At 42.6% G+C, this 27,335-nt stretch overlaps 1 protein-coding gene, 1 long non-coding RNA gene and 1 other non-coding gene across 3 annotated transcripts in view; 1 reads left to right on the top strand and 2 right to left on the bottom strand.

The window, feature by feature from the left end:
* Positions 1-212: 212 nt before the first annotated feature.
* OR6S1 (olfactory receptor family 6 subfamily S member 1) lies at positions 213-1,202 on the top strand. Its single transcript, XM_004482729.2, has one exon. It carries the CDS (start codon positions 213-215, stop codon positions 1,200-1,202), a length of 990 nt encoding a protein of 329 aa, XP_004482786.2.
* Positions 1,203-21,494: 20,292 nt separating this feature from the next.
* Positions 21,495-21,576, bottom strand: TRNAL-UAG (transfer RNA leucine (anticodon UAG)). The gene has a single exon. It is a non-coding gene; the product is annotated as a tRNA-Leu (tRNA).
* A 3,494-nt stretch (positions 21,577-25,070) lies between these two features.
* The window catches only part of LOC111761712 (uncharacterized), a 4,273-nt gene continuing 2,008 nt past the window's right edge, over positions 25,071-27,335 (bottom strand). The window contains exons 2-3 of the long non-coding RNA XR_002794990.3: positions 27,093-27,252; positions 25,071-25,314 (exon numbers count right to left, since the gene is read on the bottom strand). This is a non-coding gene — a long non-coding RNA (uncharacterized lncRNA). The remainder of the gene's footprint in view (positions 25,315-27,092; positions 27,253-27,335) is intronic.

The following is a 27,335-nucleotide window of genomic DNA, read 5'->3' on the forward strand; positions in this document are numbered from 1 at the left end:
CCCAAATTTTAGCTTTCCTTTATAGAAAATCCTTTCAGCTTTAAAATCAATCAGACAATGACCCCAGGTGCTTCAAATGTTAACAGAATTTGTCATTGGAAAAAAGGGTGAGTATATAGACCATATCATGTTAAAAGAAGTTTCGAGATAATTGAGGAAAGGACCTTCTCTTGCCGGATCATGTTTATATTGTTGTGCAGGTGAGAAAGATGATGACTCCTGGCAGGAACCAGAGCAGTGGTATGACAGAGTTTATCCTGGCAGGATTCCCGAATCTCAACAGCACAAGAGCTGAAGTGTTTTCCATATTCCTTCTTGTCTATCTGCTGACTCTGACCGGCAATGTGTTGATCGTGAGTGCTGTAGGAGCCGACACTCGCTTGCAGACTCCCATGTACTTCTTTCTGGGCAATCTGTCCTGCCTGGAGATCCTGCTTACTTCTGTCATCATTCCCAAAATGCTGAGCAATATTCTCTTAAGACAACATACTATTTCCTTTGCTGCATGCATTACCCAATTCTATTTTTACTTTTTTCTTGGAGCCTCTGAGTTCCTACTGTTGGCTGTCATGTCTGTGGACCGCTACCTGGCCATCTGTCACCCTCTACACTACCCTTTACTCATGAATGGGGCTTTGTGCTTTCGTGTGGCCCTGGCCTGCTGGGTTGGGGGACTCCTCCCCGTGCTTGGCCCCACCGTGGCTGTGGCCTTGCTTCCTTTCTGTGGGCAGGATGCTGTGGTGCAGCACTTCTTCTGTGATAGTGGCCCACTGCTCCGCCTGGCATGTACCAACACCAAGAAACTGGAAGAGACTGACTTTGTCCTTGCCTCTCTTGTCATTGTGTCCTCACTAATGATTACTGCTGTGTCCTATGGCCACATAGTCCTGGCTGTCCTGCGCATCCCTTCTGCCTTAGGCCGTCAAAAGGCCTTCTCTACCTGTTCCTCACACTTGATGGTGGTGACCCTCTTCTATGGAAGTGCTGTCTTTCTCTATGTACGGCCATCACAGAGTGGCTCTGTGGATACAAACTGGGCAGTAACAGTGGTTACAACATTTGTGACACCACTGCTAAATCCATTCATCTATGCTTTGCGCAATGAGAAAGTCAAGGAGGCTTTGAAGAACATGTTTAAGAAAATGGTAGCAGACTGTTTGGAATATCTTTTACTTGTTAAGAACTTCAATAGAAAACAGTGAGGTGAAAGGAGAGGGGCACAGTGACAAGTCTTGAACCTGAGCCTTCTCCATTGTCACTCTCCTTCCCATTATTATCATGAATGTCACTAAATAACTGAATTCTGGAACCGCTAAAGATCATCAAATCTCTCTTCCCTTTTCTCATAATTCCTTGATTATACGTTATATGTAACTGCATATTATTATTGGTATATCATAATATCAACACATCATAAGGCCCTTCATACTGTGAGATCTTAACCTAAGGTTCATTGTCACTTAGCGGGTCTAGGGATGGGCTTCAGAAAATTTATAAGCCCCATGGGTATGAAATTTTTATATGTTTGAGCATATAAGCATTTTTCTGAGAAAAGGATCAATAGCTTGGATCCAACTCTTAAAGGAATTTGTGTGACCCTCCCTCCCAAAGTTAAAAACTGATTAAAAGCCTCAAAAGAGTATTGCAATTGTTTATATAAATTGAGAATTTTAAAGAAGAGTTTCCATATAATCATAAAAAGAAATAAAAGCAAATAGATTATCTGTATATTTTTGTGTATACTTTCCAGAGAAAAATCTGCATTTACTATCTGGTGTAAAATAGGCAAAACAAATTTAATAAAGGGACTTACTTACTTCTCTATGGTCACCCCAGGTGTCTTTGGGAAAGCAAATCCATGAGGGATTTCATAAATAGTAGTATTTAATGTGTTTTTCTAATTTGTACTTTATTATAAAAACTAAAGAAATCTCCACTCCTTTTGCCACTGGATTGTGTTCTTTTCATCTGTCCATATTTTTACATTCTTTTATGTTGTCTTAAATCTTCCTTTGCTTTTAGTAAACTTGGGATTGGAAGGAGGAGCTTTAATATTAAATAGTTAAGAATGCCTACTAATTGTTGCACCTACCAAGAACCAAACTGTGGTAAATTTTGTCTATTTCATTGGATACTTGAAAGGCAATTGAGTATTCCTATTAGTGATGTCTTTGGAAATCTTGGAGACAAACATTCATTTGATTATTCATTTGTTTGTTTACTCAACAAATGTCTATTAAACACCATTATTGGATACTGTGGTTTATTACCATATACATAAATGAATAGAAATTGTTCCTAATGTCAAGCAGTTTAGACTTTAGAAGAGAAAATAAAAAGTCATGTAATAATTAAAGGGAAAGAAGGGGGTTTACAAAACCATATTGGAGACAATCTGAAAATTTATTTACTCTTCTTGGTGTCCTCTTATTAGAGAACTTTTCAAAAAGTTCCCTTAAACAGGATCTAATGCCATCTTGGAATGTGTTTATGATCACAGGTACAATACACAGTAAACAACTAGATATGAAAGTATGGAAAACTCACTGACCCTCAAAATAGTACGAATAATTGGCAAAATGAACATTAATATCCAAAGAGATGGCTGTAAAGCTTCGGGGGTATGGTAAACAGTAACGCATTAATCTCATTCCATTAGTAATACACACAAAACACATACTATTTCTACCCAGAAAGATTTCTGAGTGATTAATAAAAGAACAGAAGGGATGGTTAGTTATTTCAGGGGGAAGAAAAAGAACTATTCTGGAGTGATGTATTAATGTTTCTAGGAAAGGAAATGAAGTATTGCTTTTTTCCCCTTCCCCTCCCCCACCCCACTGTTTTTGCTGTCTGATCTTCTGTATGTATTTCTCTCTCTTTTTTCTATCTTTTTGTCTTTCTCCTCCAGGATTCACTGGATTTGATCCTGGGGAACCTCTGCTGTGCTTCACCTTGACTCTCCCTGTTGTCTTTTGTTGTGTCATGACACACTTGCATGGGCACTGGCTCACCACGTGGGCACTCGCATGGGCACTCAGCTCACCACGGGGACACTGACTCACCACGTGGGCACTCGCATGGGCACTCAGCTCACCATGGGGACACTGACTCACCACGTGGGCACTCGCATGGGCACTGGCTCACCACGTGGGCACTCGCATGGGCACTCGGCTCACCACGGGGACACCGGCTCACCACGTGGGCCTCTTTCTCTTCTTCTTTTTCACCAGGAGGCCCCAGGGATTGAATCTGGGTCTTCCCATATGGTAGGCAGAGGCCTTGTCACTTGAACTGCATCCTACTTCTCGAAGTATTGCTTTTTAAACCTCCCTAGTTTCATGGAACACAGAAACCTGTATTCATTTCAGCCATTGGGAAAAGAGAAGAATTCAGGTAAATGCTTACGGCATGTCTGGAAAGAATCACTCTCACATTTTGGTGGTAAAGCATGTTTAACAATCTATTTTTGAAATTTATTTAACCATGGGAAATTACAATTTTTATCAATGAAAACATATTGAATGTCATTTTCTAGGCAGTAAGTTGGTATGCAGAGGAAGAAATATATGATCCCAACCATCAAGGAACTCACAGACTTTTGATGAAGACAGGGACTCTGGAACAAAATATAACAAGACCATTGTAAAATTTGAAGGTGAGTCTAACTAGAGGTCATAAAGCATAACAGCAAATATTTTGTCATTGAACATGATTAGGAATAGGAATATTATCATAGAAACTACATCAGGGAGTGAAATAAAAAAGAAAAGCGTGAGTACTTTAAAATATATCTGGGGAAGCAGATTTGGCTGAACTGACAGAGCATCCACCTACCACATGGAAGGTTCAGGGGTCAAACCCAGGGCCTCCTGACCTATGTGGTGAGCTGGTCCATGCACAGCACTGATGCGTGCAAGGAGTGCAGTGCCATGCAGGGGTATCCCCCATGTAGGGGAGCCCCATGCACAAGGAGTGAGCCCCGTAAGGAGAGCTGCCCCACATGCAAGGAGTGTACCTTGTAAGGAGAGCTGCTCCATGTGAAAAAAGTACAGCCTGCCCAGGAGTGGCACCGCACACATGGAGAGCTTATACAGAAGTTAGAGGGACAAAGAGATATTTAGTAAGCTAGATCTAAAAATATATATATAATGCAACAAAGAATGAAAAAGAGATGGAAAACATGTAAAACAGGTTAACAGATTCTCTAATACACATTTCATAAAGAAAAAATAGGTAAAACAGTGAAGAGAAAATATTTAAAGTGGTAACAGTTGAGAATTTTTCAGAATGGATAAAAGACATAAATCCTTATATTTGGAAGAAAAATACAAATCAAGCAGGACACGTAAAAAGAAACCCACATCAAATATTCTATAGGATATCAAAAAGAAAGAGAAGACTTTGAAATCAGAGAGAAAAGACAGAGTCCTTGTAACAAAACACCATTACACAGACAGTAGCATGTCCAACAGCAATAGAAGTCAAGATGCAGCAAAATATGTTTGTGAAAAAATAAAATGTCTCTCAATCTATCATTTTACATTATGTCAAACTACAATTCTAAAAGAGTCAAATATATAATTTAAGACAATATAAAATTGATCTTTTTTTACTAACAAACTTTCAGCAAAGGAACTTCTAATGGGTGTGCTTTATGAAGAAGAAAGTTGAAACCAGAAGCATAATCTGTAAAGCAGAAAGAAATGATGAACATATGTGTATATCTAAATAAATGTGGTCTTTATTAAAAATAAATGTAATATGAAATAATATAAAATTAATGTTAATTTAGAAGCAAAATTATGATTGAGCAGAAATACTCAAAACAATAAAATGTAAGATGGAAAGGGGTTGACTGAAGTTACTTTGTTCAAAGGTCTTAGTTATTGCTAGGGAGAAGGTTAAAAATCTTAATAAATTGTTTATTTTGAAAATTTTGTATGCATGTCAGAGTTAGAGATGAATGTTATATTTTTAAGGGTAACAGAAAAGAAGTGGAAAAAATCATGTATGAATTAAAAGACAGCATAGGAAAAGGGAATTTAAAGGCTTGATCAATCCCATTAAAGATGAATCCCAAAGAAGTCTGTTCAAATATTTTGCTCAATTTTACTAATATAAATAATCTTTTTATTTCAAAATACAAAACTTTTCATTACAAACCATGTATTTAAAAATTCAAACAGTTCAGAAATGTAGAAAGTAGAAAGGAAAAATCATCTATATTTCATCCTTTCCCCAAAGATAACTATTTTCATAATTTGGCATATATATTACCAGATTTTTTTTCTATGCCTACACAAACACACTTAAAATAAAAATCAGTTTATATTATGTATGCTGTTTTGTGAGTTACATTTGTTCACTAACAATATATTATGGACATATTTTTGAATAGTGTATAGAGATCCATTATATAGGCACAAATCATTTTTAAAAAGCATTAATCAGTAATTTTTCAATACAATTTTAGAGTTACAGAGTAATTGAGCAGATATACCCAGAGTTTGTTCTATATATCCACCACACTTCCCAACTCCTGACCCTTGGCAGAGAGTTTCCTCTATTATTAACTTCTTACATTAATGAGATACAGTTATTACAATTGATGCACAACATTGATGCATTATTAACTATAGTCCAATCATTTACATTAAGTTTCATTTGTTGTGTTATTCAGTTCTATGGGTTTTGACAAATGCATGATGACGTGTATCCCTTCTTTGACTGAACCCTAATTGATATACTTCTCTTTCCCTGTTTCCCTACTAGTGTTCAAGCCTCTTGAAGACAAAGATTGGATCATACTTGAGCTTGTTCCTTGCAACCCAGCAGCAAAATCCCAGCACATTGATATTTGTGAAAGGAGCAGATGACATAAGGGATTAAAAAGAGCTTCAAATAGCCATGCTTACTAATGATTTAATAGAGACATTTGCATCATTCATGGATGGATATTACTAGATGCACAGAAATGTTTAGTCTTTGTTACAAAGACGACCTAACAGCTCTTCCTGAGATTGTTCAGGCCCTAGAATTACTGGCTGAATTCCTGAGTGGTGCTTGGTTGTAGGGTAGTTAAAGCTCAATAGTTATATGGCTTAAGCATCCTTTCTATATTTGGGGCACAGAGACACAGCATAACTGCACTCAGCTTCCCGGGGATGGACTTGGAACTCTAATGACACATGCACCAGCTAATCAGTATATGTAACATGATAGGTATGCCACTGTAAGAGCTAATCATATGTTCTTACAGTAGTAACATAAAAGCAGCTCCCACCTAAAGAGAGGACTGGAGAGAACAAAGGAAGCTTAAAGGAACAGAAGGAGAGAGGGAGCAGAAGAAAGGAAAGCACATGGAATAAACTCAATATGCATAACCTTCTGTGGCTCCACGTGCCTTTTTCTTTGCTAACGGCCCTGACTCCCTCACTCTGACTGAGGGGCTCAGACCTGACATTTGGCATAGCTGGCAGAATCTTCCGAGCATGGCAAGTGGATGTTCTGCCCCCGTGAAACCAACAGTTCATGATGGGGGTGGGATGTGGCCCCCTTTGGGTCTTTGATATCTGGTGGCAGCGATTCTCCTGTAATGGGCCTCTCCAGGCTGGGATATGGTTCATCCCACTCCAGAGTTTATTGCAAAGGCACTGGAATTTTTGGGAGCCATGTTAACCCTTTCCCAGAAGGAATGGGCTGGGAAAGTGTCCTGGTTGTTCCTGACTATGCTGCAGGAACAGCACAAGGAGTGAGTCCTAGTGTGACCTTCCCTCCCTGTGGCAGGATGAATATGTTCGTACTTGAATGTCCCCAGGACTGGGGTGGCTCAGACATCCACATTGACCAAAGGGGCACATATCTGGAAAAGTGAGCATGTCAAGTGCTAGCCCCATCTCTGCACAGTTGCAGGAAGTGTTAGGACCAGTAGAGTGTCAAATTGACCCCTTGGGAAGAGGGCTTCCTGGTCCTCAGGTTTTAGAACCTTGCCCATACAAGGATGGAATGGGTACTACTATACCAGCTGAGGCATGGTGATATCTTGGACCACTGTAGGTATCCAAGTGGATACAGAAGATATCTGGTTTGAAACTGGATTTGGTCAAAGCAGCCAGTGGGCTGAACTGAGAGTCATGTGGCTGGTTATAATACATGAACCCAGCCCCCTTACCATGTGTACAGACAGTTGGGCCATGTACAAAGGACTAACTTTATAGCTGCCCAATGGGAGCAGCAAAAATGGGTGATTGGTAATAGACCTCTGTAGCAGTCTGATATGGTTATGAATTCCAAAATAGATAATGGATTATGTTTGTAATCTGGTCTGTACCTGGGCATAATTGAGTTATAATTGGGGCTTTGATTGGGCCATGTCATTAAGGCATAGCTTAATGACTCAGATAAAAGGCATGGCAAAGGACAGAGCTGAGGGTTTTTGACATTGGAGTTTTGATGTTGGAGTTTGATGCTGAAGCCTTAAGCTGGAGCCCCAGGAAGTAAGCACACAGAGGAAAGAGAAGCAAGCCCCAGGAAGGGAGGAAACTAGGAAGCCTGAATCCTCGCAGAAATTGGCAGCCATCCTGCTCAAACAGTGAAAATAGACTTTGGTGAGGGAAGTAATTTATGCTTTATGGCCTGGTGTCTGTAAGCTCCTACCTCAAATAAATACCCTTTATAAAAACCAACCAATTTCTGGTAGTTTGCATCTGCATGCCTTTGACTGACTAATACAGAATCTGGTACCGAGGAATGGAGAAGTGCTTTTGCAATTACTGAAATGCTGGAATGGTTTTATAAATAGGTAAGGGGTATTTTTTGGAGGAATTGTGAGATGTTTGGAAGAAAAGACCTACAGTGCTTTGAAGAGACTGTTGATAGCAATATGGATGTTAAACAGACTTTTTAGGATGCCTCAGAAGTAAATGAAACTATTATTGGAAACTGGAGGAAAGGTGATCTATGTTTTAAAGCTACAGAGAACTTAGCAAGATTAACTCCTCGTGTTTTATGTCAGGCAGAATTTGAAAATGGTGAGCCTGGGCATTAGCTGAAAAAGTTTCCAAAGTAAACCTGGAGAAGGCGGCTTGGCTTCAGCTTGCAGCTTATAGCAAAATGCTAGATGAGAAAGATATGCTGAGGACTGAACTGTCGGGTTTAAAGAAAAGAGAGACTGATTCTGGAAACTACAAGCCTCTGGAAATCAAGCCCCCAGATGAAAGTGCCCCACTGGAGGACTTAACTAAACTTGGAACTTGTAAATCAAGATTGAAGATGCAGTTATCTAGGAAAGCCTTGTGGAAAGTCTTACTGTCTGATGGCTTGGACCCCTGCTTCCTACATGCTAGACCATCAAGGATTTTGAGAGACTTGTATGAACAAAACCACTGTCAACCTGGAATAAAAGGGACATGGAAAGGAGAGATTGATGGAGAAATTACTTCAAGAGAAAAACCATGGAAGCTGAGATCTGAAATTAAGACATTTCCTTGGGCCAAGAGAGGAAACCCACCCATGTGTACAGAGAGAGTGAGTTTGCCCCAGCAGTTGAATAGGATGGATGTTCCCACCAGATGTTCTGGGAGAGTTTTGCTGCCCCAGGGTACAGAGAGGGTGGAGCACATTCCCCAAGGATTAGGGCAGTTAAGGTCAACACCCCACAGGTCTGAGTGGGGTGGACCTGTGCCCCATGGATTAGGGAAGACCAAGTGGTCAACTCATTGTTCTGAGTGAGTTGAGCCTATTTGCCAAACGTTAGGGGGAATGTTGCCTTCATGTCACTGTACTAGGGGGGTTAAGACTCTAACTCAAAGATTGGGTAAGGTACGGTAATCACCCCAGCACTCTTGAATGGTGAGGTCTGGAGTTTGGTTGATATCTAGATGCTTGATGAGGGTAGAACCAAGAAAATGACCATTGGGCAAGCATGTGGAAAGGGTGGGTTCCCATAAGACACAAAGGAGAAAAAAAATCATCATCTTAAGAATGACTCTCAGACTGAAATCAATGGAGGATGCCTTGCAGGTTTACTGAACTGTAGAGGACCTGTGATTCATGTTTCCCTCCTAATTTCTCCGTATTGTAATGAAAATGCTTATCCTTTGTCTGTCCATTTGTGCATTGGAAACAGATAAATTGTTTTGTAAGTTTCAGAGGTCTACAGCAGATAGGACTTTGCCCCAAGACAAACTGTATTTCTTTAAATTGATTGTGATATGATTCAGTACTTGCATTGTTACTGATTTAAGTTTTTTTTAATATTGTAATGTCTTTTTGGAATTCAGAGGGTGGAATGTAGCAGTTTGAATTCCAGAAGTAGATATTGGATTATGTTTGTAATCTGGCCTGTACCTGGGCATGATTGAGTTATGATTCGGGCTTTGATTGGGCCATGTCATTCGGGCATTGAGTCGCCACCCCTTGAGTCCCACATTGGTAGGTGGGGACTCACAGATAAAAGGCATGACAAAAGACAGAGTTGAGGGTTTTTGATGTTGGTCTTTTGATGTTGGAGTTTGATGCTGAAGCCTTAAGTTGGAGCCCCAGGAAGAAAGCGCACAGAGGAAAGAAAAGCAAGCCCTAGGAAGGGAGGAACCCAGGAAGCCTGAACCCTTGCAGACATTGACAATCATCTTGCTCCAACAGTGAAAACAGACTTTGGTGAGGGAAGTAATTTATACTTTATGGCCTGGTATCTGTAAGCTTCAGCCCCAAATAAATACCCTTTATAAAAACCAACCAATTTCTGGTATTTTGTATCAGCACACCTTTGGCTGACTAATGCAACCTCTCTGAGGGCAAAATTTGTAGAAGGACTGTGGTTGAAAAGACAAGAGTTAATCATGTTGTAGGGCATAAACCTCTCACAAGCCCAGAAAATGATGCTGCAGACAGTCTAGTACAAGTGAGAGCTTTATACCATCTGATAGATGGATGGGCCACCTGGTTATATAGACACATGGGACATGTGGGAGGTCAAACCTTTCTGTAGATATCCAGGCCACATGGTATCCCATTAAGAATCATAGATCCAATGAATATGGTAACAGTTTGTGAGCTACGTGCTAAACAATACCCACACAGATGTTGGGTGCCCATGGAAGAAGTGGTCATAAAGTGAGGAGATAGACCCCTAAAGGTATGGCAGGTAGATTTTTATAGTGGATCCCTGCCCTCCAATAAAGGATATAATTTCTTGTTCACAGCTGTGAATACTAATACAGGTTTAGTTTTTGCCCTTCCATTCCAAATAGCCACCCAAAAGAGAACCATTGTGGCACTGAATATTTTAAGTGCCCAGTATGGGCGTCCCTTTCAAGTGTGGAGTGACAGAGGCACCCATTTCACAGGTTCCCAAGTACAAACCTGGGCAAAAAATGAAGACATTGATTGGCACTTACATGTTCCATATAGACCACAGGCTGCAGATATGATTGAATGGTATAATGGTTTATTAAAGGACAAGTTATGCATGACATTTCCAAAGGAGTCAGTCTTGCAGGGGTGGGCTACTCACCTGCCACAGGCAGTATGCCTTCTAACTGAGCAGCTGCGGTGAATGTGGCAGTCGCCTCTAGACTTGGTTGTATGGGGACGTGCTTTACCCTTGCTTGTAATAATGAATATGTCAGACTCTCTTGCATTTTCTAAAGTTTTAGATGGAACTTTGATATTGCCTGCCCCCACTGCCTTAGGGTCAGGACAAACAGTGGTGTGGACATGGCCATGGACTGTTGCAACTGGAGTCCCCACTTGGAGAGTTGTCCTGTTACCATATGGAGATGGTGATAAAAGGGGATTGACCATAACACTATTATGGGATTTAGTTTAGGTTCTTTGACTGTGCTGGAGAAATGAATTTCAAGAGCATGTCAGGTGAGTTAGGCCAGTAATTTATTCAGGTAGGGAGGAAAGGGAAATGGGAGAAAATAACAGGACAGGGGTCCCAGGTAGAGAGGAAAGGGCTGAAAAGTAATAAAGAGGGCTCATTTACAGGCTACAATTTCCCATTATAGGTTATAAATGCCCAGGTTTTACTTATGTGGTGATCCAAGAGGGGGAGAAGCAGCTGGAGCCTGGATCCAGAGGGACGAGAGCATGAGAGAGAGAACTTGGGCCCGGTGCCACTTATTAAAATGCTAATTATTCCATCCCTTTGCTAATGGCAGGGAAGGAGATTCAGCTGTTCACCACTTTGATTGTTTATTTCCCCCATCAGTCTCCCAGGAGGGCCCAATGGTAAAGTCCTTGGGGGAATATCCCGGGCTACTCCTGGTTCCAGGGGAAGTCTTCTCCTGGGTGGCAGAATCGTCTTCAGCAGCCATCTAGGGGTTGCTGATGTCCACGTGGACTCTCTGCCAGGTTCCAGATCCATTTATTAATTCTATTAATATCTTACTAGCCTGCTTCAACTCCATGGGTTTGTAAATGGCCAGCTGAGGTATGAGTTGCACTGGCTGTAAACGCAGGCGGAACCCTTCTGAGGGGAATTTTTGTCTTACACTTGTGGCCCATATCATTGCTCCCAGTGGTGCTATCCCCTTTGTGGTATACTTTAGTGTGGGGAGAAAAGGTGTGGTCCAGATCAGGGCAGCCACCAGCACCTGCCACCGTTCTGTCCCAAGATGAATAGGTCACATGTATATTGCCTGAGCGACATGATTTACCTCTCATGGTGTCTTTAGCCCTACTATCTTTCCACCCATGTTAACAGTAGCCAATACCGTACTGTCATTGCCTCACACTGATGCCTGTGTTCACAGCATAACCCAGTGCTGGAAATGCACTGACCTGCCAGCAGGAGTAGAAGGCCTTCTGTGGGCCATTGCCCTGCCTACTGAGGCTAATTGAACATGGTTTCAGACAACTGACCAGTCCTCACCAAAATGGAAGACAACACAAAAATGAATAGAAGCAATACCCTGCAGAGATATGGACAATACCCATCCCCCAGTAGGTTATGCTACACATAACGGGTGGGGGTGGCTTCCAGCTGAACATGTAACATTAAGGGAAATAGTACCCACTGTATTAAACAATGTGCCAATGATTCCCAGAGAATAGCAGGATGGTCTTCTGGTTTCTTTGTAATCACACTGTAGTCAATAATCAAACCGGGTATTGGTGAGAACATCTGGGATCCACTTGGAAATGGGTTGTGTTAATTGGCATTGGTTTTGTATTTTTCTTAGTTATGTTTTGTTGTGCCTTATATTGTTGCTGTGGCCTTTGGGCCCAGGGTGTAGCCCTGTGGCAGCGAGCCCTTAAGATGCCAGTCATTTAAGGGGTGGAATATAGGGGTAGCTATAGCCCAATAGTTAAATGTCCTGAGCATCCTGGATACTCCTTTGCTATATCCAGGACACAGTGACACAGCATAACTGCACACAGCTTGCGGGGGACGAATTTGAAACTCTACCAACACATGCACCAGCTTATCAGTATATGCAACATGAAAGATATGCCACTGTAAGAGCCAATCATATATTCTGATAGTAGTAACGTAAAAGCAGCTCCCATGTAAACAGAGGAGGGGGGAGAACAAAGGAAGCTTAAAGGAACAGGAGCAAAGAGAGAGCAGAGGAAGGGAAGGAGCATGGAATAAACTCAATATGCATAACCTCCCCATGGTTCCAAGTGCCTTTTTCTTTGCTAACAGCCCTAACTCCCCCACTCTGCCTGGGGGGCTCAGACCTGACATTGGTGCAGATAAATTCAGTAGCTGTATGTAGTCAAGTCACTTTTTAAAGTAAACCATGACTTTGGGAAAATCCACCTATGGATGTCTCCCTCAAATCCATCTTTTTTTTCCCTCTGCATTGCATATGTCTGAAACACTTCAGTCTTATCATATAGAAAGTCTAAGAAGCTGGGAGTGGCAGATTTTAAGGGTTTGCAGGGATCAGATCTCCTTTGAGACTCCTAATCCTACTCAGTCAATAGGATGAGTTAGTGATTCTCAGCCCCAAGAATCAACAAAATTACTTGTCAGAAGTGACAGCAGGAAAGTGGATGTGGCTCAGGTGATTGGGTTCATGCCTACCACATGGGAGGTCTGTGGTTCGGTTCCCAGTGCCTCCTAAAGAAGGAAGCCAGCAGTCGTGGCAAGCTAACACAAGATGATGCAACAAGAGACCCAAGAAGGAAAACATAACGAGAGATACAGCAAAGCAGGGAACAGAGGTGGATTAAGCAATTAGGTGCCTCCCTCCCACATTGGAGGTCTAGGGTTTGGTTCCCGGTGCCTCCTAAAGAAACAAAGAAAATGAAGAGACACAGCAAGTGCAAACAACAAGAGGGTGGGGGTAGATAAATAAATAAAATCTTAGAAAAAAGCAGTAAAAGAGACTCCAAAGTCAGACTCAGCTGTGAAAGTTGGCACTTCTCTACTCAGGTAGAGCCCAAACTCCTGCCTCTATAACAAGAGTGCCTGCTGAAACTTCAGCCAAATGTTCCCTTTCTGGTTCTCAAAGGACAGGAATTTCTAAAAGGCCAAAAGATCTTCCTTGGGTTTTAAAACCCCACCTCTCTCCCTAAGATCATCTTTAGCCTATCCCTGCTTTTCAAAACCAACTTTCCTTCTTTTGCTGTCCTCCTCAGGTCAGTGGCTCTTCTTCTATTAGTTCCTCTGTGCAATTTGCTCAAGTGCTGCTGAGTTCTTCCTGTTCTGATTGTAGAACCCACATCAGTATTCTGCCTCTTAAGATGGATTAATGATAGAATGAGGATTGGTGGCATTATTGTCTGGGCTGGTAGAAAACACCTTTAGGAATCATAATGTTCCCAGGCTAAGAGGTCTACTCTTGGTGATGCAAAGGGCCTTTGCCCAGGCTTTTCAGGGTAGGAAAAGACAGGACATACTAAAGAAACATGGAGTTACCCTAGAGCTCCAAACCTTCACAGCTAAGCTCCCAGAAAGAGTTTTTTTAATCTGCATGTCCACTCATTCCTCTCATTCTTCAATACACCCAGCTCTGTTGCTATTCCCTAAACTTTCTGCTTCAAATGCACAAAATCTGTTAATGGCCTCTGAGCTATGAAATCAGTCATTTGAGCAACTGACCTCCATGATGCTTCCTTCTCCAATCCTTTCACTCACAGCTATTCTGTTGTACATTTTTTAAACACTGGTGATCAGGACCCTGGCCTTAAATTATTTCTCTGTGAATGCTCTTCCCTGTGGGTCCCTGCCCAAATCAGTGTTAGCCACTGTTCTGTGTTTTTGACTCCTAAAGATTTTTTCCTTAGTTGGGATCATTCTCCTGAATCCTAGGACTTTCTACTGGGTATCTCCATTGGTTTTGCTCAGCCAGCAGCAAACACATAACATGCTAGCTAGACAGTCATCTTTGAGAGTGAACTGCCAACCTGGTAGTCAGGGCATCCTAGCATGTTATTCCCCCTCTCTCCCTTACCTCCAATCACCCATAGCAAACCCCATATTCTCCAGATCATGCACAATCCTGACCCCACCTCACCTTTCCATCTCCACCCTTCTGGTTCTCACAGGCTCTTGCCTGTCTCTGTGCTTGCATTCAAGTTAGTCTGTATATCTCTTCTGAGAGAAGAATTTCTAGAAGACCAAAGGCAAATAGGATCCAGTTAGTCAGTGCCTGCAATGCTGTCAAGAATTTCCTGGGAAACACGCAGTTTAGGAAGACAAGCAAGTCTGAAGGTCCTGAAATCCAGCAGTTCAAAAGTTTGGTCATCACTAATGGGAATCTAACCATACTCTGTAAAGTTAAGGTACCTATTTCATACCACAGCCCCTTCATTTTCCCAGAGAGCAGAGACCACCCTGAAAATTCTCATGAATTCTTTGTCAGAAACTGTAAGGTGATTGTTACCATTTTATATTGCAGTTTTTCTTTGGTGGTGGTGGTGGAGGGGGAATGGCTGGAAATAATTCAATTGGGGCGCAGTGGATATCTGCACCTTTTGAGCCAGAAGGTTCATGGTGTAGTGATTTTGCACTGGGCAGAAGGTCTCAAAATACAAAGAGCACTTGTATTCACTGCTCCGGCTCCAAGGCTGGGGCCCTCTCCACATGTCCTGAGGGTCACCATAGAGGGGTAGGGTCTCCATAAAGAGATCCTGTCCTGACACTGCCGCCCTAAAACACCTCTTTTCCATACCAATCTTTTCCGTGGAAGCATTCTTGAGACTTGCACTGTTTTTCTCCATAAAGTGCACTGTAAGAACTGTCTAAACAAACTATTCCAGCAGCAAAAGAGTGGGTTAGAGGTGACTGGGGGCCCAGATCCATGATGACACCCTCTGTCCCTGGTAACATCTTCATTGTCCCTGAATCTTTTGACGGAAGTGGCCAACTTGCTCATGAGCAGGTCTTAAACAGAGGGAGGTTGAAAGGGGCTTCAGCTTAGGTGGACTTAAGCTTGGTGGCATTTGCTTCATCTTCATTCTTAAGGGAATAAAGAGACTAAGAGAGAGGCGATCTTGTCCAGCATTTCAAGCACAAACAGCATGAATCATACCACAAAACTGACAAGTTAGACTCATAAACTGACACCCTTCTATTTCTTTGTATTTTGAGGTTCTGGGGATTGAACCTGCGACCTTGTATATGGGAAGCCAGTGCTCAACCTCTTGAGTCACATCCATCCCCTATTTCTTTCAAGAATGCTCATTCATACTGTCAGTTGCATTACAACATTGTATCACAACACAGGAAGATCAGTTTCGGTTCCTCTCCTAAATCCAGTGATTCTCTTCAAACCTCAGAAGTGCAACTCACCCTTCAGGGGTCCCACAGTCCATGCCTTGGACTGTGTACTTTTCTTGTTTTCTTCTTTCTTAACAAACTCTTTACTCCCTTGCCTACTCTATGTCCTTACATTCTTTTATGTGATATAAGCCAAGAACCTAGAAGCCCAGAACCAGAGCCATCTGGTAAAATTATCTGATGAGACAAGTCAGGAGACACAGGCAAGTGGCACTCCCTGACCCCAACTGGAGACCAAATCAACACCTTATTAGTCATGTAGAGATTTCATCCATCAGAGTCTTCCCTCAAAGGCAAAATAATAGCCAGAGAGTTTTATACTTTGTCAGGTAAGGCCTACTCCTCCTAACCAGGAGGAAGTAGCCACAAAAGAATAATCACCCTTCAGCACCCCCTTAAGAATTAGGGTATAAATTCTCTAAGTGTGGTGTTGAGGTAGGTTAGTATAGTGAAAAGGAGAAGGCAGCTGACCCAATAGACAACCTGGTCATGAGATCCTGCCCGGAAACCTCCTGAAAAGAAGGCTGCCAGAGAGATCCTGTGAGATCCTGGCTATGAGAATCTCATTTAGAATAAGAATCCAGTTTGGGGTCAAGGGAAAACCCCAGATACCCTTAAAAGGCCTCACCATTTGTCTCCTAAGAAGTGACAGGAGGGGCAACCAATCAAAACAGCAAACAGACTTAAAAGCCCTGACCTGGGGTTACTTGCACAACTTAACCTGCAGTAGGCCCATGGACCATACCTTGAACCATGTACTTTTCTTGTTTGTTTTGTTTTGTTCTGTTTCTTTCTTATGAAACAAACTCTAGGAGGGTCAACATATGGGTTTGGTAGGACTCTCAACCAAAGTGGCGCAGAGGTAGGATTGTTTCTTGTAGGAATGTTCATTTCAGGATTCCGGTTGAACTGCCATTCAGTGTGCAGATCCTCTGCATAGGATCTGAGTCCTTAGAATGTTGACCAGAAATGCCTCAGGTGGCCTGGGCCAGAAAGCCAATCTTAGAAATTAAACCCCTCTATGCAAAAAGGGACTTGAACCCAAATCCCCAGCAAACAAAAAAGCTTAAATACATTCTGCAATCTAGCATGCTCAGACACTATAACCTGCATGCTATGTGATGTCATCTGCTATCTCCTTCAGGATTTATTTGACAAACATGAGCCCCGCAAGATTAGCAAAAGAGTTGCTCACCTCCTATGCCCTCTTCTATAGAAGCCTGCACCCCTCCCATTTCTCTTTCACCATAAAGGTGGTGGATGAGATGGGAAGAGAGCAGATTATCTTTATTCGGCAGTACTCTTCTGCTTGGGGGTGTGTATCAGTCAAAAAAAGGGGTGCTGATGCAAAGTACAAGAAATCTGTTGGCTTTCATAAAGGGTATTTATTTGGGGTAGAGGCTTACAGTCACAAGGTCCTAATGTCCAACTCAAGGTACTATAAGAGGTACTTTCTCACTCAAAGTCTATTGCCATGTGTTGACGCAAATCTTAAAGAAACAAAAACAAGGAAGGAGCTAGTCCCCTTCCAGCCAGTTTCTGTACCCAAAGCTGGGATCTGAAAGCTGGAGTGCTTACTTTTACATGGATCCAAGCAGGATGGGAATGATGCCGCTGATGCCATGTCTTGCATGCTTCTCTTCTGTGAGAAAACTGCACCCTACCCCACAGCACCCCATGGCTCCACTCCTGGCTTGTGTTGCTCAAGCTCAGAGACTGGTCAGGCTTAAGCCTGAGGAGCATGTGCTGTGGGCTTAACCCTTCTTGTGACTTGTATTCCAGTTTGGGCCTACCCAAGACAATGTTTCTTTCTCACATATAAAGAGACATTTTCTCCCAAACAAACTCCTTTAATTTTTAAGTCTTTATAATAAACTTTAGTTAAGTATACATAGCATTTGCCTGAATCTTTCCAGGTGTAAGTAAGTCCATATTAGCTGGGGTGCCAAGCTCTGGGGGTAGAGCCTTGGCCTTGTAATTTAGGGGTTGTGGGTTCAAGTTTCGCTGGGGCCTGAGGAGGCATTTGCTATTTTTTTCCCCTTAGATTAATGTATTAAAGAGGTACTGGACTTCCTAAGAGCATGATAAATAAGTGTTCATAACATTCCTAAGTGGGAGGGAAATTGGATCTGCTGGTAAGAGAGTAAATTAACAGGGGTCCACTAATAGATTGTCAAGACCTGCAATTCCCCTGGGAGACCTTGGCACTCTCTCAACGGCCCGTCTGGCACTACAGTTTCTCTTGCACTCTTGGAGCAAGAACAGGTTCGCAGATTACTCCCGAGTAGCCCAGTTCAGAAGTCTCATAGAGAAGTCCCAATAGGGGTGGCATCTGCTCTGCTTCTATCCTCACTTCGTCGGACAAAGATCCTGAACCCTCTTCGAGCAGATTTCGAGGCTCCTCCTGGGAATGGATTCACCATAGATTCCGTGCTCTGGAGCTCTCTACGAGCCTCCAATGCCAAGAAGCTGTGTTGCTCAATAACTGCTAGTGCATACACAAAACTGCACTAGGTCTTCCAATTTGTACTCTTCTCTGGCTTAACTGGCAGATGAGAGAGCTTTGGTGGTATTTGCTGCAAGGTGAGCCTTATGCCACTGGTTCGGATCTCTTTGCCAAGTGTTTCATGTCAGTTTTGGGAAAGTTCTTACCCTTTTTGCCAAATAAGTGAGTTAGCAATTTTTCATGTTTTCAGGCAATGAGAGAACAGCAATTTTGATTAAGAACCTTAATTTTGCATGTCTGCTTTGTGATCACTTTCTTCTCGTGATCTAATTAATGCGTTCATTTTAGATTTGAATCTATAATCTTCTAATCTTTAACACTAACATTGACTCCATTTTCAGTAACATCCTTCACCCCTATTTTTTTTCATTACCATGAACAACTCATACTAAGCATTTCAGGGTTTAAAAGGAAATACCCTATGGAAGATGTGTTTTAAGCAAAAGGTGGCAAAGTGAATTGTTTAGTTTAGTTTTTTCAAGGAAAGCATTTCTTTCTGTTGACAAACCATGATAATCAACTGCTCTTGAAGTTGAAAAATGAAAAGAAATAACACTCTAGAAAGAACTGCCCTTCAAGAGGATATAAATAAACAATGCAGAGAATAAGCAATGCAAAAGGCTAAGTATGTATATGAAAAACATTTTCATTTAAAAGAATTAATTACTAATGAAAACATGGATATTTTGACACAGAATTTGAAAATCTGTTTTTGGGCACTAATATTTGATAGTGGCAAAGATACAATGACAAGAACATTCTTGTAGACTGTTACTACTTTCCTGGAGGGCATTTGGGTGTTATAAATCAAGAATATTAAAAGACATTGTATTTGATCAAGTATTCTATTTCTACTATTAGAAATTTCTCATTCAGAGAGATAAAAGAAAATATGCCAAAATATGTTTATCTGTGGATGATGGGATCGTGGGTGACTGTAATGATATTCTCACATTTTTGTCTTTTGCAAAATGTGCCACATATGTACATACATTAGGAAAAAAGAACCAAGCCAATGTTTTAATCTTACAAAAGGAAGTCTACAACATCCTGGCTTAAGTAATTTACAGTTTAGTTGAAGAAATAAAACAGATAATACTGTGTTGATATACTGAAGCTTCTGGTAAACATTTACAAAACAACAATAAATTTTTATTTCAGGACAATGAAAGGAATAATCAAAATAGAGAGGGGAAACAAACCAAGAGAGCTTTCATAGACAAGTTGAATTTTTAGTGAGAATTTGACAGAAATATTGATGCGTGTTTAAGTGGGAAGGGAACTTTTAGGTACATATTTATGGTGGAATGATGTAAAACTTAGCAAGTGTGGCAGGTGAGTCAGGAGGGGTGGCATGAGGAGAGACAGACAGATGTGGCGGTAGGAGATATGGTAGGGGGTGGCAGGAGTGGCAGAGGGTATGAAGAGGAATAAGAAGGGTGACAAGGAAAGATGGGGTGTCAGAAACAGTTTGGTGGTGGGAGAGGTAACAGGGAGGAAAAGGGCAGAATGTGGTGAGTGGCATGAGTGAATAGAATAAGCAAGCATACTTCCATCAACAAGGAGATGGGATTGACTGGGATTAAGGGGCAGTGAGGGTGCTACAGACAAAAAAAAAAAAAAAAAAAAAGGCAAAGGGGTAAAACAATACAAACAAAAACACACCAAGGTGGTGATATTGAGAGGTCTAGATGGTTGAATGCTGAGGTTACAGGAAAAGGGCCTGATTAGGGAGGGAGGAGCTGAGTAACAGCTTGGTCATCATCTCCATTTAACAGAGAGTAAGCCCCAAACCCAGCTTGTTACTCAGCCCCTTTCTCCCCAATTAAGCCCTTTTCTAGCTGCAAATATCAAACTTGAGAAATCTTTTCTCAAAGTTATTAGAGGACAAGAAGTTGGTCAACTTGTGAGAGAAAGTAGGGAGATTAAAAAATATATGAATATGGAATGAATCTTTGAATACTGCATAGAATTAAATTTCAGGAAGAAGGAAAAATAAACAAACATTGAAGGATACAGAACAATTGCATTGTGAGAAAGGAAGGATGGTGATATGAACCCATTATACAAATAGTGAATTTTATAGAAAGGTCAGCAATGTACAATTTATTCACAGGTATAGATCTTTTCCACAAGGCACTGGGGTCAAACCAAAAGGAATCTGTCAATTTTGGCGGGGGGGGGGGGGGGGGGGGCCTGGAAGTACTCTTTTGTGAAGACCTCAAGACCCAAGATCTCTTGTTGAGTGGGGATGAAAAGGAGGGGAACTGGCCAGGAGGAGTTCACTAAGTGAAATAGAAGGGCAGCTGGAAGGATATGGAGGGAGATTTTGAATGAGGAGGGGAAAAGATAGAAAAAGGAAGGCAAAAGCAAAAAGTAGCATGTATAACTCCTAGACCTTGGCTCTTGCACAGGGTCCTCGTTCTCTGCTTCCTTTCCTTTATTCATTCTTCATGGCACTGCTAGGGAATCCCCTATTTCAGGGAGCTGCCTGGCCAAATCCATGAGTACGACTAGAGGTAACAGTGCCCTGAAAAGTGCAGTGGGACAACCATCCTAGGAGGACACCACTAAAAAGGCCCTGAGGATAACCCTTCCTCCTTTCCCACTGGATTAAGTTCCGCTCAGGTGGTGCAGCTGGGTCGTTCAGTTCAGAGAGCTGGGCAATCGCGAAGGTAAGTGGCTTCCCTTGGAAGAGGCAGGAGGGTAGTTAAACCAACAATGTTCACGGCACGCCTGGCTGGGCCCAACGCGTGGAGTCAGTCAAGAATCAGCTTTGAAGTATTTTGGAATGACAAGTCCATCTGCAAAATCAAATTCCAAATAACCATTTTACAATCGCCGTGACCTCCCCGACCCTGCCACCGGCAAGTAAGGTAATGACGTCTGAACGAGAGCTCGAAACCTAAGCTAAGCATTGGTTTTCTGTATTTCCATCCACCCACCCAACAACCCATCCATTCGATAAAGTAATGTTTTTAAGGTCTAAATCGGGTCTGCCTTAGCAGAGGGTTGCAGCTACTAACCCTGGTGGCTGCCCGGGGCTGATAGGAGCAGTGTCGCAGTTTCTGGAAAATCTCCCAGGACCAATTAGTTCTAAACCTGATCATGAGAATGAGAACGCCGAAGGTGATTTGGAGAGCTTTAGGTTGGATACGGAGGTGATTAGGTTAGTTTTATACACAGAGAACTTCTAATTAAGAAACTCTGTACTTAAATATTCCCAGCTGCACTAAAATACCCCTTTGGCAGTGGTGGGATTCGAACCCACGCCCCCGCAGAGACTGGAGCCTAAATCCAGCGCCTTAGACCGCTCGGCCACACTACCATGCTGCTGCGTACTTCTTGCAATTACTTCCTCCACCGCTAAACTATGAACTTTAGCGAACCGGCGCAAAATTAAAATTTTCTTAGGCAGTTTCCCGTAGCATTTTCGTTCCATCCCTAGTGATCTGAGAAAACCCAGGGAAAGGAGGACCCTCAAAGTTCTGATGTGTCTTGGGAAGTGGGGCGCAAGGACAGTCAACTATTAGCATAATTCCCTTGGAAGACTTTTACTTTTTCTTTAAGGAAAAAAATCTCACTCGCAATTCACTGCAAATGATTAGAAAAGATCGAAGTATAAGGAACTCCTTGGCGTTGGTTCGTTGGTTTGTGCGTATAAATACGGGTTAGAGTGTTAAGGAGTCCGATTTCAGGATCCGTATCTGGCAGATCTGTCACCCCGTTCAAAGAATCCTCCTTGGTGGTGTCCCTGTGCTGGTTCAGACTAGTGAGGCTGGGGCTAATTCCCGATCTTCTCGTTCAGAACCTGAATAGAAGCCGTTCTACACACTCATGGAGACTCCCAGTGATACCCGGCGTCTCCGGCACACGAAGAGGCAATTACTAACCTATCAACGAACTTCATTCGGCACAAAACCTTGGGTTATTTATGCTTTATATTCTTCTTTGCTCTTTCTGACTGGTTTGTTTCTTGGTCTCTGGATCCAGAAAATTTCCTGGGAGTTTAATTAAAGTTTCCTAATTTTAAGCGCCCCCTCCCTTCCTCGCCCTATCACTCTCTCAAACCACCTCTTGCCCGAGATCCCTCCCAGGCCTTTCCTAAAGCTCCTGTGGCCTGAGGGTTTGGGCGCGTAGGGCGCCCCACTGTCAGGGGTGGCAGGCGGCCAAGCAAAAGAAGTTCTGGAAAAATAGCTTGGAAATAAGACTCAGGGAGCATCGGATGAATGTAGAACCCAGGTGGGAAAGCTGGAGCCAAAGTAGAGCTGGGGGTAGGAACCGAGCGGTACCGTTCTGTGGTAAGGGGCTGCTCTTTTCGGGTACCCATCAGGACTCCACCCCAGCCAGCCCGGGCCTTTTCGTCGCTCTTTTTCGCCCTGTGGTGTCCTTTCTCCATTCCTTGCTCGCGGGCAATCTGAGCTCCCTGGGCGGAGCTAAGTCACTAACCAACTAGGCTGCCACCAACTTCTTTTTCCCTCTATCAGCTCAGGAGTCAGGAGCGAGGCCCATGTTCTGAGATGGTCTCCCCCGAGGGCCAGTGGGCACCATCTTGCCGATTTCAAGCCTTTCCAGCCCCTTTGGCTGAAGTATATAACTTCTAAAAATTTTCACTGTGTTTTCACTTTTTTCTGAGAATCCTCAGAAAAAAGTGTGACCCAACTACCTCCAGCTGTACAAGCAAGTTGTTGCCCCCGTGCCAGGATCAGCATTGAAAAGACTGATGTTTTTTCTAATTATTAAGTTTGTCGTCACAAAAGTTTTAGATCACTGAGGAAGAAATGAAATTGCCTTGCCACTGTACATACAGGGCAACACCTATTGCAGTGATGAAAGGCAAAATGTCAAAAACAAAGGTTTTTCATTTTTTCATTTTTTGATGACCCAATTTATTTTTTCTTTAATTTTTCTAAATTAGTATGTATTCTATATCTAACCTTTAAACCCATCATTATATTCCATTTTACTATTAATGGAACTTGGCAATATATTAGGCTCCATTGTTGAAGAATTTTGGACCACAGAGAGGTTCAACTATGGCAGGGGAGAAATACTGGTGGGGGGTGTTATTGATGAGGGACACATGGTTGGGAGGGAGTTCTCTGGGGCATGTATACAAGGTATATAAAAGTTTGAATGTTCTCATAGTAGTTACAGTTAAAAAGGACAACTGAGGGAGTGCTGAGTTCCTAGCTAGGGGAGCTCTATCACATTCCCTAATGGAACAGCAATAATCCCCCAAGTACAATGGCAAAGACCAATAAAGAATAATGGTCCGGCAATGAGCCCTTGATACCGATGACTATGCTTATGAGCCAGTGTGCCTGATATATGAACTAGCCTAGAGCCATAGGGTACCTAAGAGTTACCTCCTGAGAGCCTCCATGTTGTTCAAATGTGGCCACTCTCTAAGCCAAACTCAGCATGTAAATGCATTACCTTCCCCCCAGTGTGGGACATGACTCTGGGGAATGAGTCTCCCTGGTGCCAAGGGATTATTACCAAGCACTAGCTGATGATGTAACTAGAAAAAGACCTTGAATAAAAGGGTCAACACAGACCAGCAGAATATCTCAGCCTACATGTAATATCAGGTGTTAAAAACTGCTTTTTGACCTTGAATAAAAGGGGGAAATGGAAAGGACAACTGAGTTTATATGGCTATGAGTCCCAAAAAAAGTCGGGAAGTCATCAGAGGTGTCATGCTTACACATGCCTTAGCAAAGTCCCAGAGACAGCCAAAGTAGCTACAACCCCAGGTACTGGTTCTCCTGAGGGCTACAGAGACCCACAGGGTATGGTCATGGCAGATGGCTCTGGAGTTCAGTGCCATGTAAGTTGGCCCTACTTTGGAGTTTGTATTCCTGAGTGTGATGGAGTTGGACTCAGATGTGACCTTTCTACACATGCCTCTTCTGTCACTTTTACTGGACCTGTGGTTGGCACTGGGGTTGGTATATACTTAGGAGACCTGAATCTCTGGACTGTCCATGTGATAGCCAGGCCCTGAGCCTCAGCAGACTTGCAACTCTTACCCACTGGTTTATTGGACTTACCCCGGCCAGCTATCAGGGAGGTGAAGAAGGTCAACCACCACACCAGGGACCCAAGAGTGCCTACAATTGCAATCAGGAGAATTGCATCCATCATCCATGTGGAATCTAAGCCCCCTCATGATATAGAGGAGGGGACATAACCATCCCAGGGTTCACAGGATGGAGGAATAGAGTATGGATTAAAGTGGACTTACTGATAGTCTACTATGGAACTATTGTGATTAGTAATGGAGGAAATTGTAGCATTGATGTGGAGAAAGTGGCCACGGTCGCTGCTGAAGGTAGGGTGACGGAGGAAGAGATGTGACGTGGGGGCATTTTCAGGACTTGGAGTTGTCCAGGTTGACACTGCAGGGACAGATGCTGGGCATTTATGTCCTGCCATGGCCCACTGGGTGGACTGGAGGAGAGTGTAAAATACAATGTAAACCATTGTCCATGTGGTGCAGCAGTGCTCCAAAATGTATTCACCAAATGCAGTGAATGTGCCATGATGATGAAAGAGGTTGTTGATGTGGGAGAAGTGGGGTGAGGGGGGTGGAGGGTATATGGGGACCTCCTATATTTTTTAAATGTAACATTTAAAAAAAAATAAAGAGAGAGAGAGGAAAAGAAAAAACTAATGTTAAACCAATGTTGGTGTGAACCCTAGAAATCACTTACAACCACATCAGTGTGTAATGGACACCTTAACAAATTAATCTGCATTAGTTTCCTAGGGCTGCCATAACAAATTACCACAAACAGGATGGCTTAAAACCATAGAAATTTATTCTCTCCACAGGTGTGGATTCCCCAGGTCAGGTGTCTGGAGGACCGTGCCCCCTCCAACGGCTTAAGGAAAACATCCTTCCTTAGCTCTTCCAGCTTCTGTTGGCTCAGGAGTTGCTTGACTTGAGGCTGCGTGACTCTGATTTCTTTCACATGGCCTTCCTTTCTGGATGCCTGGGTCTCAAATCTTTCTCTGCTTCTCCTTATAAGGGCATCTGTCCTTAGATTTAGAGCCCATCCTAAATCCAAGATGATTTCATCTCAAGACTCTTAATTACATCGGCAAAGACCCTTTTCCCAAATAAGGTCATAGCCACAGTTTCCAAGGATTAGGGCATATTTTTGGGGGGACCGCCATTCAACCCACTGCAATGAGGAAGCATCAGTTTGAAAGAGAGCCTGGACTCTTTATTGCTTGATAAAGGGTAGGGTGTGGATGGGAAGAGAGACAAATACTTAAAGTATTTATTGAACAATTGTGCCTAGTACTGAACCAGATGGGAGACTAGGCATATTATGGTAAATAAGATTGTGGGATGAGATCTCCAAATGAGATTATAGAGTAAGGTTTATGTCTGTATGTGTTAAAAGAGCTAATCTAAGAAACATACATATTTAAACAAACCATACTTTCTGTAACTTTGGTTGTGTTTTTTTATATACCAAGATTCTCATAATGGAAACTTTCCTGATTGTTTTTAGTGCCAGGTAAGGCAATAAAAGGAACCAGTCAACCAGTCTGGCCTTGAGGGAGGTTATAGACTATTGTGGGAGGCAAATATAATTTAATACAATGTCATAAGTGTAAATGTATATATTTAAATGAAAATTAAATCACCCCCATTTCCCTTTTTTATTGCCATGCCTCTGCTGGCATGGCAGGCATCTGAAGAGAGACTTCAGCCCACCTCTGGTAGAGGCAATCATGAATTTATACTGTACATCTATAGGTGGGAAAATGTTTAGTCAGTGGGAGGGTGTTGGGGCTTGGGAAGACCTGAGGGCCAATAGGGATGGCTGGGGGTGGTGGACTAGGGATAGTGAATTTTAGGGATGTGGGAAAGGTTGGTGGTGCCATGTGGCTCCTTTGTCTATTCTAGTGAGGAAATGAGCTGTATCTGAACACATAGACTCTGGATGGGGACTGTTCTATATCATGGGAATTCAAGTCACTGTTTATTAACCCTTGTAAACTTGTGATCAGTTAATTATTATAAACCTTGTAACGGAGAAACCTCTAACATTCATACTCCACCCTTCGAATCCAAAAAAGTCTACAATATTCCAAAACACCTTAAATCAATTCAGTAGCAATGCTAAAAAGTACAAAACCACATAAAAATCAGTTATAGGAATACAGTTTGTCTTAGGTCAAAAAGTCCCCTCTGGGTGTAGACCTATGAAACTTACAAAACAAGTCATCTGCTTCTAATATACAAATAAGGCACAGATTTAGGATAAACATTTGCATTGCCATAAGGAGTCTTTGGGAGGGGAAACATGCATCCAGGGTCCAAAAACCTCCAGGGCTTATGTCATTAGATTTCAAAGTTGGAGTCATCCTTAAAGTAATGGTTTCTGCTTCTCCTTGGGGCCTCATGGGAGCTCCCCTTTCCACAGGCTTGCCTTATGGTCTTTTCTTTGGATCCACCCTCAGCAAGCATCTGGGTGGCAACCAAACTCCAGACCTCACCCGCCGAGAACATTGGGTTGTTGGCCACACTTTCCCAATCTCTGGGGTACAGCCTTAACCACCTTAGTACAGTGGAGTGGCAGCAACATTCTCCCTAATCTCTGGCATATAGGCCCAACCTCCTCAGAGCAGTGAGGTGGCAACCTGGCCCTCCCTTATCTACAGGGACTAGAACCAACCCCTTCTGAGAACTGGGATGGTGTTTTAAACTCTCCCCAACCACCAGGGAATGTGCTCCACCCTTTCTGTAGCCTGGGGTGGCCAAAGTCTCTCTGAATAATGGGCTGGAACATTCACCCTCTTCAAATGCAAGGGCAAACTCACCCTGTCCATACACGTGGGTGTGGTCCCTCTTGGCCCAAAGAGATGTCTTAAGTCCAGACCACAGAAGAGGGGTTACTTTTTCCTCCTGGGTAGTAGTGCATACGCTGCTCACTTTTGAACAGCATTGTGAGATTGCGAGAGGACTCTCCATGGCTCATCCCTGAACAAAGAATATCAGCTATAAATGCCTTACTTTGCCTATCTAAATAGAAAACTTATCTTCTTTAAAGTTTTGTAAACTCA

Source organism: Dasypus novemcinctus, chromosome 3 (genome assembly GCF_030445035.2).
Source record: "Dasypus novemcinctus isolate mDasNov1 chromosome 3, mDasNov1.1.hap2, whole genome shotgun sequence".
NCBI classification, from domain to species: Eukaryota; Metazoa; Chordata; class Mammalia; order Cingulata; family Dasypodidae; genus Dasypus; species Dasypus novemcinctus.

Excerpts from the sequence above, each read along its gene's own strand:
- OR6S1 (XM_004482729.2), top strand. The coding sequence starts at position 213 with ATGACTCCTGGCAGGAACCAGAGCAGTGGTATGACAGAGTTTATCCTG.